We start from the raw sequence: 14,310 nt of genomic DNA on the forward strand, positions 1-14,310 counted from the left end.
GCGCTGGGGTTTTTTCTTTTTCGTCGGGTTTTTTTTTTTTTGCGCTCGGGTTTTTTATTTTATTTTTAGTTCGACGGCTTTTGATGGTTTTTTATTTGGCCTTTTTTGGGGCTGAAAAATGAAGATTTTAGAAAAAAGAAGACGTCGAATGGTAAGTTTAATTTTACTTTACAGGTTAGCAATTTTATTCCCCCCTCACTATTTTTTAGGGTGAGGGGGGTAGGTAGGGGCATTTTTTATTTGGGTGGGGGGTGGGTGACTAGGGGCTTGGGCACCCCTAGTCACCTTGATGGGGGGGGGGGGAATTTACTTAGTGCCCCCACCCGCCGCCCAGGGGTGGGGGCGGGGGGGGGCAGTAGCCCCCCCCCCCATTACTATGATGGCCCCCACTCGCCGCCCAGGGGTGGGGGCCGGGGGGGAGGACAGTAGGCCCCCCCCCCCCTTTTACCATTAGGGCCCCCACCCGCCGCCCAGGGGTGGGGGCCGGGGGCTGGAGGACAGTAGGTCCCCCCCCTTATTACTATTATGGCCCCCACCCGCCGCCCAGGGGTGGGGGCCGGGGGGGGAGGACAGTAGGTCCCCCCCCCTCTTATTACCATTATGGCCCCCACCCGCCGGCCAGGGGTGGGGGCCGGGGGGGAGGACAGTAGGTCCCCCCCCCTACTACTATTATGGCCCCCACCCGCCGCCCAGGGGTGGGGGCCGGGGGGGGTAGGACAGTAGGTCCCCCCCCCCCCTACTACTGTTATGGCCTCCACCCGACCCCCAGGGGTGGGGGCCGGGGGGGGAGGACAGTAGGTCCCCCCCCCCCTACTACTATTATGGCCCCCACCCGCCGCCCAGGGGTGGGGGCCGGGGGGGGGAGGACAGTAGGTCCCCCCCTCTTATTACCATTATGGCCCCCACCCGCCGCCCAGGGGTGGGGGCCGGGGGGGGGAGGACAGTAGGTTCCCCCCCCCCTCATTATCTTTATGGCCCCCACCCACCGCTCAGGGGTGGGGGCCGGGGGGGGGGGGACAATAGGTCTCCCTCCCTTATTTTACTTTACAGCCCCCACCCGTCGTTTAGGGGTGGGGGGCTATTTTTTTTTTTTTTTTTTACAGTGAGCAGCCACAGGCTGCTCACTGCTTACTAGACATGCCCCTACTCGCGGTATAGCGAGTAGGGGCATATTATTTACTATTCATTTTTACTTAGTATTAGTAAAGTTGGCTGAAAGACCAGTTTAGGTCTTTCAGCCTTTTAGTAGATAGCTCCCTGATACCGTGGGAATTAGGGAGTTATCTACTAAGCGGCTGCAAGATGCAGCCACAGCAATGAATAGGATCGGGGTTTCATTCATCAGAATGAAATTCCGATCCGAACCAAGTACCGAATTGCATCCTAACACCAATGGAGAAACAGTGCTCATTCTGTTAGGATGCAATTCGGCAGTTTTGCCGGCGTTCTGTCTAAGTGACAGGACGTTCGGCAATACTGACAGGAAGCATTGTGGGAACTGGGAGGAAAGCTAGGGATCATGGGAAAATTGCTCTGACCAGCGGAAATGAAGCACACTTTGCTCCTCCGCTGGTCAGAGCTGGTCAAGCGGAGGAATCCTCCATAAGACAGAGTCCCTACTTTGTCTTATGATTTTAAAGAAAACTAAAGAAGACAGGAAGAAAAGAATAACAGATCCTGAGAGAGGGGGAGAAGAGGAAGAGATTGAGGAAAGGTAAGTTCGGCATGACAGTGCCGCTTTAAACTAGCTATAATAAAGGGGCACTCTAAAGCAAGTATTATAACGCCTACAACCCACTGTAGTGGTAATAGTGTTAGTGTGTCCCTGGTTTTTTGTAAAACTGGTTTCAGCAGTCTGACACCAACAGAGAGTCCCCTGAGTATCACTTGTTAATATGGCGATTCTCTCTGTATTTTTGCAGCATGAGACATATTGAGAATAGCCCTCACATCTAAAATATCAATGTGAAGAGAACAGTTTTAAAAGGTACAGTGTATACTTACTAATTCTTTAACTGTATATCTTAACATAATCAAGCAGCACTATAGAGAAGCACCACTAGTAACCACTGAAAGCTTCTGAATTGAAAGCATATCTATATATACTATTACGTAAAAAGAACAGAAATCTCCCTGTACATGATGTAGCTATAACCAAATAAACAAATATAAGCCAATATGATTCATGTTTCCATGTAGAAGTGGTATATGAAAGTGCAGGAATACCCTGACATATTCTTGTGATCTATGCTACCAGGTGAGCACTGTATTTTCATGTGTGCCTACGAACACAAAATTAAAGTCCCCTAATGAAATCCTATGAAACAATCTTGTCCAAGTGCATTGAGAGAGGAAACTACTTTTCATGGGAAGATGAGAATTGTCTGATTGATGTCAAAGTAGGATTTTAGAGTTAGACAGTTGAAAGGCATTCTCAAATAAAAAAAAAAGGGGGAGGGGGTGGGAGAATCAATAAGGAGTCTGTAGGCTAAGAAGGTAGGGCATGAACCCAGGAGTAAGAAAAAAGGAAACAGAGTTTCTAGACCGAATATGTTGATAAAACGTAACTTTTATTGTAGCACTCAATAAAATTGTTTATAGTATGGCCAGGCGGTGGCAGTATAACCACACTAGAAAATTTTGCTAAGTGATTATTAACACAATATATACAGTGCTAAACATATGAAAAAAAAAAAAGGGTGGGTAGGGGGGGAAAGAAAAAAAAATAGAAAATATACATATGGTGGTGGTAGCGCAAGAGCTGAGTTGCAACAGTAGAGTAAGAGGTGTCACTATAAAAAATATGTTATACCGTATTGTCCTAGTTGCTATGAGTGCCAGGGGGAGCCCTCGGCTAAACAGTGCTCGAGCTCTATGTGTGGCTACTAGAGGTATGTACAGAAGAGTCCTAAAAAGGACTGAGTGGTATAAATAAACCAATGAAGCACTAGTATGTTATAGAAAGGTAAATGAGATAGTGGTAGGAAGTCGGGCAGCTGATAAGCTCTAAGTCTATAGAGGTAGAGATAGCTATCTCTTATAAGTGTCCTAGATCACGGTTTTCCAACCAAAGTACAAGTTGACACTGCTGCTAGCCTTTAGCTGATCTGTGCCTTGGAGGGCACATGTGTTTACCCAAGGTAAACAGAATCTAGCTGTCACTATTAAGCAGTATGTAAATGCTTTAAAAAGATGAATCAAGCTGCTTTAGTTGATCTGTGCCTTCAAGGGCACCCATCTCAAATAGTGGCTAAATCATCTTAAGAGAGTAGCTACTAAAATAGGGTGAATTTTTTAAGAACACTTTGGCATTTTTAATAATGAATCCTCATTAAAAACCAATGTGTGACCAATCTGCTTTATAAAGGATTGCTTATTCACTAAACTTCAGACTGCACCAAATTGAAATATAAATGACAATATTTCAGCAAAAATATTGAATTATAACAAATTATCCAACTAATCTATAGTAACACGTTTTGCATTCATTTTGCCACCAAGATTTTAATTGTGTACAATATAGATTTATATTTATTTGTAAAGCTTTTGGTACATATTTCCAACTTGGATAAATTGAAAACTGCTGTAAATAAGTGCGGTTTGTCTCCTACCATTATTTATATAAAAAAGCCAGCAGGGGGTGCAAGTGAACAAGAAGTATGTTTGTTAAGTCCAATTTATTGAACGATCAGCGTTATATTGGAATGTAATTAATGCATAAAGATCCAAGTGCATAATATTAGTATTCAGTATTACTTAGAACCAGAGAGACAGAAGCCAACTCTGCCATGATTCTCTGGTAATTGAAGATACATCCATTTAAATGCAGTTTTACTTTAAAATAGATTTAGCAGCACAGGAAATCCATCAAAACTATGAAACGTGCTAGTTATCAACACGAGCAGAGATGTACACTTTAATTATCAAGATATTCTGCAACAAACATGGCTTCTAAAGCACACATACAGGGACTGAAAGATTTATTTTTAATCCAACTTGCCAACTCTCCCGCATGTTGTTAGATAGTCCTACATTTTAAATAAGAGCCCAGAGAGTTAAGTTTGACATGTGGAGAAACAGCTCCATAAACATGATGTGTTTCTCAAAATTTCTGGTGGTGGATCACTTGTGGCAGCCTTGTTTGCTGTATGTACATGGAAGGACTAATGTTCTCTCAAAATCACTCCTTTTCAAAGGGCATACGGTATCTACTATGATATAGCATTTATGGAGCTCCCCTGAATAGTCTTCCAACTCCAATATTAATTTATTAGTGTTTAACTTCTTTATTGTTGTTCACATTAAATATCAATATTTTATTATCCTGCTGTGAAATGTTCACTTTGAAAGCCAACAAAAAAATTTGTATGAAGTTTAATTTCCTAGTGATTTAATGGTTTAAGTTGCCAGCAGTGCCCTGGTGCTCCTATGTGAGTAATCAAACCATTTAGTAATGTTTTGACTTTTCTGTGGGGTCCACCATGCACCGCTGCCTTCCTTCTCTCAGCCTCAAGCTCTCAGCAGGTGGAGGAGGGCTTAGCTCATTGGCTGCAAAATATAAGCTTATGCTCTCAGCCAGCGAGCTAGTGCTGCACTGCAGGTTTTAACTTAGGAGAGCCAACTAAAGCTCCTAGTAGACGGTACTCTTGGAGGATGACAGAAAGGCGGGGAGCGGCTCCCGGAATGTCCCACGTAAGAAGGTAAAACGTTACGGATTGATTTGACTACTTACATTGGGGAGCCGTGATAGCACACTATGTAGTGGTTATAGTGCTTTGAATGTTCCTTTTAACTCGACTTTATTCTTTTTTTTCCCCTGGAACTATTCCCAATTTGAAATACTGCCATTGGGCACCTGCTGTTGCCATCATTGGATGCCCAGATAGATGTCCAGCATGGACAAAATAGACATTAGCCAACCCAGGCTAGCTATTGACACTTTAATGACACTGCTGAACGTGGCACTACATCACTGGCAGCAGAGGGGGTAAACTCTTTGTGTGCACCATTCCATAACGAAATGCTTGAGTAAACGTTTAAGAAAAGGGTATATATTTTTTTTTCATACCCAAATTAAAAGTTCTAGTCACTGATTTGAAGTGGCATGGTGCTTGGAGTCTGTGTGTTTTGTTGAATACGAAACGTTGCAGGCTGCTAATGTTAATTTTGTGCATAAAATGTCTGTCATCAGCAAAACATAGTACATAGCATATTGGAACAATGACCAATGGCGCACCCCACCCATGGCGCCCTTGCTCTCCAGGAGATTGGAGACCCTTACACCTGCAGGGAGGGAGAGTGATGTTACAGGGGAGACCATTCCAACAAGAGTTACTACCTCCAAAAACAATGTTTGACTAAACTCTTGAGGGAGCTGGGAGCTTTTCTTTGGCCACCCCTGCTTTAAAAATTAAGAATATTCTGTAAAACAAAGACACATACATATTTTAGAGAATATTAAATACATGCTAAAGTTTCTGCGTATATTTCTGTATTCTGCAAAATTATACATAGGCTGTGTCCCAACATACTGTATGTAGATAAGTTGCTTCATTCAATTCTTTAGTGTAATCTCGAACCAGTAGGTCCTTACAAAGCTGCAGTTTGTTCTTAGTGTAGAAGAAAGTGTAAAGTGTATAGCATCTGTTTATTTCACAAAATGTTTTTACCTCATCATTCTTCGTTACATATAAAACCTCATTTCCAGCACCAAACACACAGGCTTGGTGGATAAACTTCAGGTCCTCTTGCGGGCAAAGAGCAAATATTGGCCACTTTCCAATGTCTACCATTGTCTGGGCAGCTGGTAATCACACACACAATCTAAAAGTAAACACACATGGAAGCTAAATGTTATTTGTTTAAAAAAAAAAAATAACAATTGTGAAAATTATAAATATATTTGACATTTAAACAAGCCAAATACAAGCTAAACCTCAAAGAATTAAAGGCAAGTTGTTATCCTACCACTATAGTTGAATGTAGTGGTTTCAGGCCACACAGTTTGGTTCTGCAGCCCCAGTAGTGTAAACACTGCCTTTCCTGAGAAAAATAAATAACTAAAAGTGTTTACACTGCTGTCCAACACCAACTCTAGTATAGAGGGGCTTCCTGGTAGAGTCCTGCAAACACTACAGGACCAACAGTCAGTGTCTCCACTCTGCATGGAGACGCTGAACACTACACACAGAGATGCATTGATCAATGCATCTCTATAAGGAGATGCTGATTTGGCACACATGTGCAATAGCCTCCCAATGCTTTCCTATAGGGAAGCACGAGATTGGCTGAGATCATCAGGACTGATTATCAAAATTGGGTGGTCGCAGTGAGACCTGCACCAGGAGAGTAAATATATTTTTTCTTAATTATTGGGGGGAGGTGAGAAGGGGAGGGGCCAATAATAAAAATAGTTAAAGTAATAATACAGCATTAGGAATTTGGGGGGCATGATCTGGATGGCGGCTGAGCAATACATGCTGTAAGTGAGCTCCACATCCCCACCCGGCATTAAGCGGCTTACAGGCCTAAAATCACTCCAATAAAGATGATTTGAAACCAAAAGATGAGCTCCCTACACATCTCCGAGGTGAGCTCGCCTCCATCCCACACGCTTGACCAGTTTCTGCCAACTCCTAAGGTGTCTGCCATTTAAAGCAGATTAAATCCTGTTTCATCTGCATGGATTGTTTTATTTGTTTTCTTCTACTTTCAGTAAATGCTCCAGGAACTTAAAGACACCATTAGGTGGCAGAGATCCGAATGGATATTACATGGCTTGACGCCAGAATCACAGGCCTAGAAGAGACCACCGAGAGGTATGACCACAGGCAACAACAAGTAGATATGGTTGTTGCGAAGCAGGGCCAATTGCTATTGGAACTCCGGAGACCTCAATGCCCTGTGTGCCCTTTTAATTACAAAGTCCTCCGGGACTGTATTATGCAGGACCAGGTTAAATAGGTAAAAATTGTTTCAAAATGACACTACGTGGTACAGCATGAGATGGCCTGAGGACGCACGCAGGTTTTTGGTATATATCCAACTGTATTTTACATCCAACCATGGGGTGATAACCACTATGATCGGCCAGAACCCAGAGATCTAAGTCTTCGGACATTGACAATAGAAGTAGGAGGTGCAACATAAGAATCAGAGGCCTAGCAAAAAAGGAGCAGAGGGAGTTTATACCAAAACTATTTTGACCTATTTAACCTGGTCCTACATAATACAGTCCCGGAGGACTTTGTAATTGAAAGGGCACACAGGGCATTGAGGCAGCCAAGACCAGGAGGGCCGCCATACGACATTATTTGCTGCCTAAGCTCGTTTCAAGTGATCGAGCGGACCATGGCAGCAGCAAGATGACAGCAGACATGGCAATTCAAAAGGGGCAGAGGTGTCTTTCTACCAGGACCTCTGCGTCTTAACTTTAGATGCATGTCGGACACAGACTGATCACTGCGCTACAAAAAGGCATCCACTGTAAATGGAGCTTACCATTCTCTCTGCAGGCCCAAAATGACACTACGTGGTACAGCATGAGATGGCCTGAGGACGAACGCAGGTTTTTGGTATATATCCAACTGTATATTACATCCAACCATGGGGTGATAACCACTATTATCGGCCAGAACCCAGAGATCTAAGGCTTCGCTATCATACATTCCAGTCCACCCTGCCAATTCCGAACAGTAACCAAAATGTAATGCATAGAGTGACTGCCTTATGGCTTAGGCCTCAAGCCTAAAAACAAGAAATAAAAAAATAATAAATAAATCACACCAATGCATTTTGCCTTATTGCATGGGCTTTTTCAAAGTGTATTATAGAAACCTGGACATTATCTGATTTTATAGCGGAGTAAAATTAAAAATCTGGGGTCATGAGACATCACAGTCACATTATAGCGAATAATTACCATACAGGATACATAGAATTGAATTAAAAACGAATGTGTAAGGAGTAAAGGTTAAAATGACATGTATATCATGTGAAAAGTATAACAATGAGGTGTATTTGAGGTAAAACACTGTATGGATGGAGCAGGGAGAGTGGCCAAGATAGCGCAGCATCTAAAACCAAATGGGAAAGGAAAGGTTTTTTTACAGTAAGAACAAGAAGGATGTGGAATCTCTGCTGGAAGAGGTGGTTTCATCAGAGTCTGTAAGGATGTTTAAACAGTAACTGGATGAATACTTAAAAACATAATGTTAAAGCCACCTGGGGGCTGCCGGCTGGCAAGTCGCTCCGGGGTGGACAGACTCACTAACTTATATTACAAGAAATTTGGCCCCGCACTTACTTAGGACTTATCAGCAAGGGATGGAGGGGGTGCCCTGCCTTCGGAGATGTTGCTGGCCACCGTAGTGACCGTAGTGACCCTCCCTAAGCCTGGTAAACCCACAGATACTTGCAAGAATTTTCGCCCCATATCCCTTCTTAACACAGACACAAAGCTGTATGCCAAGATACTGGCCAACAGACTAGCACCGATCCTACCGACGCTTATTAGGGACGACCAGACGGGATTTGTGTCTGGTTGAAACGGGCTAGACAACACCCGTAAATTGTCCGTGGTGCCCAGACAGCTGAGAAGGCTAGGCAGGGCAATCTCTTGCTAGCTTTAGACGCGGAAAAGGCGTTCGACCGCCTTGGCTGTCCCTTCCTGAAAGGAACTTTGGGGCCCTATGGCTTTCCTACTTGAGTGATAAAACAAATTTTTGCATTGTATTCTAGCCCCACGCTAGAGGTGCTCCAGGTGGGTTCTCTCTCCTCCCCTTACAAATTTTCCAATGGGACTAGGCAGCCCTGGAGAAGAAATACTCATTGTCCAGGTTCTTCCAGTACTCCAATGTTCAACTGAGGTCATTCTTAGCTAAACAATGCCACAAAAAGGACATCCCTGATACTTTAGCTACTGCAATCACAACCTGGGAACAAATTTGTATCAATGGCTCATTACCACCAGTTTGTAAACCAATCTCCACGAGTTATCGTACACTGTCATACCACACACCCTTTGCCACCTCAAACTTGGCCCAGCAATGGGAGAGAGACCTACAATGCACACTTACCTCTGCTAGATGGGAAAGCATTTTTAAACTACCCAGACAGCTGATAAAATCTTCCGCCCATATTGAACAGCACTATAAAACGGCCTATAGATGGTACCCAGTAGACTGCATAAATTCTACCCATATACACCTGCCTCTTGTTGGCGCTGTAAAACTGAAGAAAGTACTACCCTCCATACATGGTGGACCTGTCAAACAATCCAGTCCAAGCAGTGACTGGGTGCAAGATACCTCTAACTCCCCAGCACTTTTTACTACTAGACCTGCCCGCAGAGATCAAACAGAAAAGAACGATGCAAATAGCATTAACAGCGCCGAGGCTCATTGCACAGGCCTGGAAATTAACGATGGTACCGCCTCTGCGGAGGCTACTCACTGAATTAGACACACAATGTTTGTATGAGAAAGGCCTGAAGAAACTATTCCCCCCCCCCCCCCCACACAAGGTTCTCTAAACGCATGGGACATGTGGGACTCGGGGAGATTAGGTATATGTCGCATTGCAACCCTGTATTTTAAAGTATTCTTTAAAGTATGCGTCCATTTGGAAATGCGCTGATGATGCATGCTCCTGTTCTCGAGCAAGGTGTGCTGTTGTTGTACTGTTGACATAAGTGAACCTACTCACGGTTATGGTGTCTACAATGCGATTTCTGTCCACATTGCTAATTGACCTCCTGTGTCAAGTCAACGAAACGCGGTTGTGGTATGTTCTCCGCATGTACTCTGTATGTAAAATGTTAATTTTCTCTTGAGTGCTGACAGCGCTCTTCCTCCCCCTTTTTCCTTTCTGTACCCCATGATTATTTTATAAAATCAATAAACATTTTAATGGAAAAGAAATATAATGTTCAGCGATATCAATTTTAATTAGTGAGGCAATAGCTACTTGATCCAAGGAGAGACCTGACTGCCATTCTGGGGTTAAGAAGTAAGAGTTTCCTAGTTTGTTGCAGAATTGAAAAGTGCTTCAAACTTAAATCAACAGCAAAACGGACATGAGAAAAGCTGAACTTAATGGACACAAGTCTTATTTTTAAGCCTATGTAATATTTAAAAAAACAAGAGGAAATTTCAACAGGTAGCCTGATATTGCTGAGCCAATTTAGACTGGCTGACAATCTGTTTGCCATTGAGGGTACCCCTCCAATATTTATCTTTCTAAGAACATTTAACCACCAACCTTGAGAGATACAAAACTGAAGACAAACCATAAAAATGCAAAGTAGAGACAATGACATCCAGGTAAATACAGTGCAGTCTGCACCCTCTCCCCGTAAAAATGAAAAGTAAATCCATGTGTTGTAGACTACATTACTTCCCTCATTGTGATTACCAAAATATTAAGGACTTGGAAACCAGCCATTTGAGGACATATGTAGCATTGTCATTGCTATTTATATTTTCTCTTTATGGATTAAAAACACCAGGAATATTTGTTGCTGTTTTTTTGACCAAAAAAAAACTATAAAATAAATAAAAAGTGTTCACATCTAAATTAGTTTATACTAAGCTTTCAAGCTAGAATGTAAAAGGAAACTGTTCTGACAAATAAATATGACAAAGAGTAGCTGGGTATATTTATATGATGTCTTCCGTTTTGGTTTGTTAAAAGTACACATACATAAGAAAAATAAATTATATGGTCTAACAAAATATGTTTGTTTGGGGAGCATGAATTAAATACATCAACAGTTTAATCTGTGCATATTTCAGGTAAAAATACCAGAAAAATAAAATTGCAGATGATTTAAAGGAGAACTGATGAGGGGGTGGGCTCGGACGCCAACTGACAACGGTAAACATATCTAGAGATCTAGAATTATTTGGTGTTCCATAATTGCATTTACTGCCCGAGGATACCCTAACTCGTGTTTGTACTGCAGTATTTGAGGGCAGCCACAACTCTTTCAGGCCCCCTGTCTACTGAAGCCTACTAAACTATTGTGGCAGGCTATGCAACTAGCTTCCCACCCTTTCAATACATTGCATAGACAGGAACCCCATGGACTAGTGGGCATAGGCGTGCGCACGGGGTGTGCCGGGTGTGCCTGGGCACACCCTAATCCCCATGGCACGCACTATGTATTGAGTCCTGCAGGAACAGTGTTCCTGCACTTTTATTTGAGCAGGAACGCTGTTCCTGCAGGCACTCAGTGCCCCCCAAATGCCCCCTTCCGGACCCATGTTCCCCCTGTCAGGGGGGGGGGGGGCAAGAGGTGATCGACCCCCCCCCCCGTCGGGTGCCTGTCTTCATCTCAGCCGCGGCGAGGGAGCTGTGTGTGCTGTCTGCTTCCTCTCGCCGCGCGCCGTTTGCTGATGCCGGAGCCGGCTCCCAGCTACAGCAGACAGCCCGCGCGGTGAGAGGAAGCAGACAGCACACACAGCTCCCTCGCCGCGGCTGAGATGAAGACAGGCACCCGACCCACTGGACCCCAGGGACAAGTCCACGCCAGCACTCCAGGTAGGGAGGCTGGGTGGACATTTTTTTATTAAAAGAAAAATAATTTGTCTGTCTGAGTGTGTGTGTGTGTGTGTGTGTGTGTGTCTGTAAGTGTGTCTGTCTGTCTGAGTGTGTATGTGTCTGTGAGTGTATGTGTGTGTGTCTGTGAGTGTCTGTGTGTCTGCCTGTCTGAGTGTGTGTGTGTCTGTGTGTCTGCCTGTCTGAGTGTGTGTGTGTCTGTGAATGTGTGTGTGTCTGTGAGTGTGTGGGAGTATGTGTGTGCACGCGTGTATATATATGTGTGTGTCTGTGTGTCAGTATATATATATATATATATATATATATATATATATATATATATATATATATATATATATATATATATATATATATATATATATATATATATATATATATATATATATATATATATATATATATATATATATATATATATACACACACACACGTATATTATTTTTTGGGGGGTGGGAAAAGAGTTCCCACACTTTATTCCCCAGGACTTCTCCGGAGATCTCCGGATCTCCCCTGTCGGCTCACGCAGAGACGGCACTATCTGAGTGCCGGCTCTGCTCTTAGCCTCCATGGGCTGGCGGGGAGATCTACCTCACTAACCCACAGCAACATGGAGGGAGGCAGGAGAGGACCCGGGGAGCTCTAGACAGCAGCTCTGCCAGGTTCCTCTCACAAGATCTGAGCATTGCCACGGCAACACTCAGATCTTGCGAGAGTTAACTCTAGCTCCGCAGGCTAGAGTTCACTCTCTACTGGACCACAAGGGATGGCGCATGGCAGCAAGGATCCCCCCTCACTACATAAGGTAGGGAGGGGGGGATATTTACTAATCTGCCCCCACCTCCACAATCCCTCCAAACATACAGCCCACACACACACAGCACCTAGACACATACAGCACGCTCACACACACAGTACACTAACCGCACCCTCACAAACACACACAGCACCTTTACAAACACACAACACCCTCACACACAGCACACTAACAGCACCCTCAGAAACACACACAAACAGCACCCTCACAAATACACGACACCCACACACACATCACACAAACAGCACCCTCACACACACAGCACAGTAACAGGACCCTAACAAACACACAAACACCCTCACACACAGCACACTACCAGCACCCTCACACACAAACAGCACCCACACAAACACCCTCACCCACATAGCACACTACCAGCACCCTCACACACATCACACTAACAGCACCCTCACGCCACCCTCACACAGCACACTAGCAGCGCACACACACACACACAGCCGTGTATGTGTATATGTATATATATATATATACACACATGCGGAGTGTGTTTGTGCTTTAGGGTGCACACCCTAATGCAATATGCTGCGCACGCCTATGCTAGTGGGGTTATGCCAGTCCCCACTGAAGACAAGCCTGCTATTCACAGAGAAGGCAGACAACCATACCTAAAATGGTTGACATACTCATTATCCAGCAACTACCTCTGTTGCACTCCATTTGGATAGAGGCTTTCATTCAAGCATTTGATCAGGTGGCTTAACGTTTTCACAACACAGGACCAACCTAAGAATCATAACTCTTCCGTGAGGAGCAGAGAGTACCAGGCGAACAAAGAGGCAACTTCCAGCAGCTTCTTACCTGGGCCGTGAGCCTTGGAGGGACAACCTCTCCCATTCCGGGAGGGATGGCCCTGGTGGACCCTCCAAGGATGCTGATTTGCACACTAAGAGAAGACGGACCTGTTGGCTCGTGGGAAGGCCTAGGGTCGAGTACTGCGGCAGCTAAGTGTGTGGGTCGCTGGGCATTGCCGAAGAGTAGTTGTCGTACATCGAGAATTGGGTGAATCGAGGTTCATAAGAGCCTATGTGGAATAACTTAGTCTACCAGCTTGCATTTTGTCTTTTCTTTGTATCATACATTTAGTTTTATTTTCTTAACATAGCTTGGCCACTCGTAGCTATTGGCTCCAGAGGAGTCATACTTGTGCATTTAAGCTGTTGGATCTCAAAATATTATTATGCTTTAATTGAATTTCTTTAATTTTAAACAGATCTTTTTCAGCATGTCTTGTACTTTATCATAGATCTCTAAACATCTTCTTGCAAGCTCTTTAACGAAAAAAACAACTGCATTGTTTACATATATAGCAATCTTTACTGCCATTTATCTTCTTGCTGTTATGTCCCTACCAGCCTATATTATGATCTCTGCACTGCAAAGATAAATAAAATAAAGGTGAATGATTCCATGATTTTATAATTGTTTACTTATCCCTATATTTAACAAATATGTAATTGAGGTGTGGACAATAACATTAAATGCAGAAATTCTGATTTCTTTATCCTGAATCTGGTCAGAGACACTAAGTCTTAGGTGACATATATTAAATCTGTCCCATTTTCCATCTGTTGCTGTTTTGCACACCAACAGTGATTGTTCCATTCCAATAATGAAGTTACTTTTCAGAACCCTATGATATATATATATATATTGCCCAATGTTTATATGTATCCTTTTAATTTACAAGGTTTGTACTGGCTTTGCTTTGTGTGAAATGCAGAATTATTCATTTTAAAATAAAACACAGAATCTCAAAAAAATAAAAGGTTAACACAAGTTATAGGGGATTTTCAATATTTTCAATATTTTACTCAATGGTGTAAGTTCTAGAGAAGAGATAGTTCTCCTTTAAATTTGACAGTTGAGCAGTATCTTTCAGTGTTACACACACAGACAGACACACATGTGTGTGTGTA

The 14,310-nt window shown here is 43.4% G+C and overlaps 1 protein-coding gene across 6 annotated transcripts in view; it reads right to left on the reverse strand.

Moving 5' to 3' along the window:
- RCBTB2 (RCC1 and BTB domain containing protein 2) overlaps positions 1-14,310 on the reverse strand; it is a 101,290-nt gene that overhangs the window by 73,344 nt on the left and 13,636 nt on the right. For 5 of the 6 annotated variants that reach the window (XM_063426017.1, XM_063426014.1, XM_063426016.1 and 2 more), the window contains one exon: positions 5,670-5,823. In XM_063426017.1, coding sequence (XP_063282087.1) covers positions 5,670-5,792 — 123 coding nt within the window. In that variant the 5' untranslated portion in view covers positions 5,793-5,823. Of the gene's footprint in view, positions 1-5,669; positions 5,824-13,293; positions 13,416-14,310 lie in introns of all 6 variants that reach the window. The other variant, XM_063426015.1, reaches the window with a different exon arrangement.

The sequence above is a fragment of the Pelobates fuscus genome, chromosome 1 (assembly GCF_036172605.1).
Source record: "Pelobates fuscus isolate aPelFus1 chromosome 1, aPelFus1.pri, whole genome shotgun sequence".
Taxonomy (NCBI): Eukaryota; Metazoa; Chordata; class Amphibia; order Anura; family Pelobatidae; genus Pelobates; species Pelobates fuscus.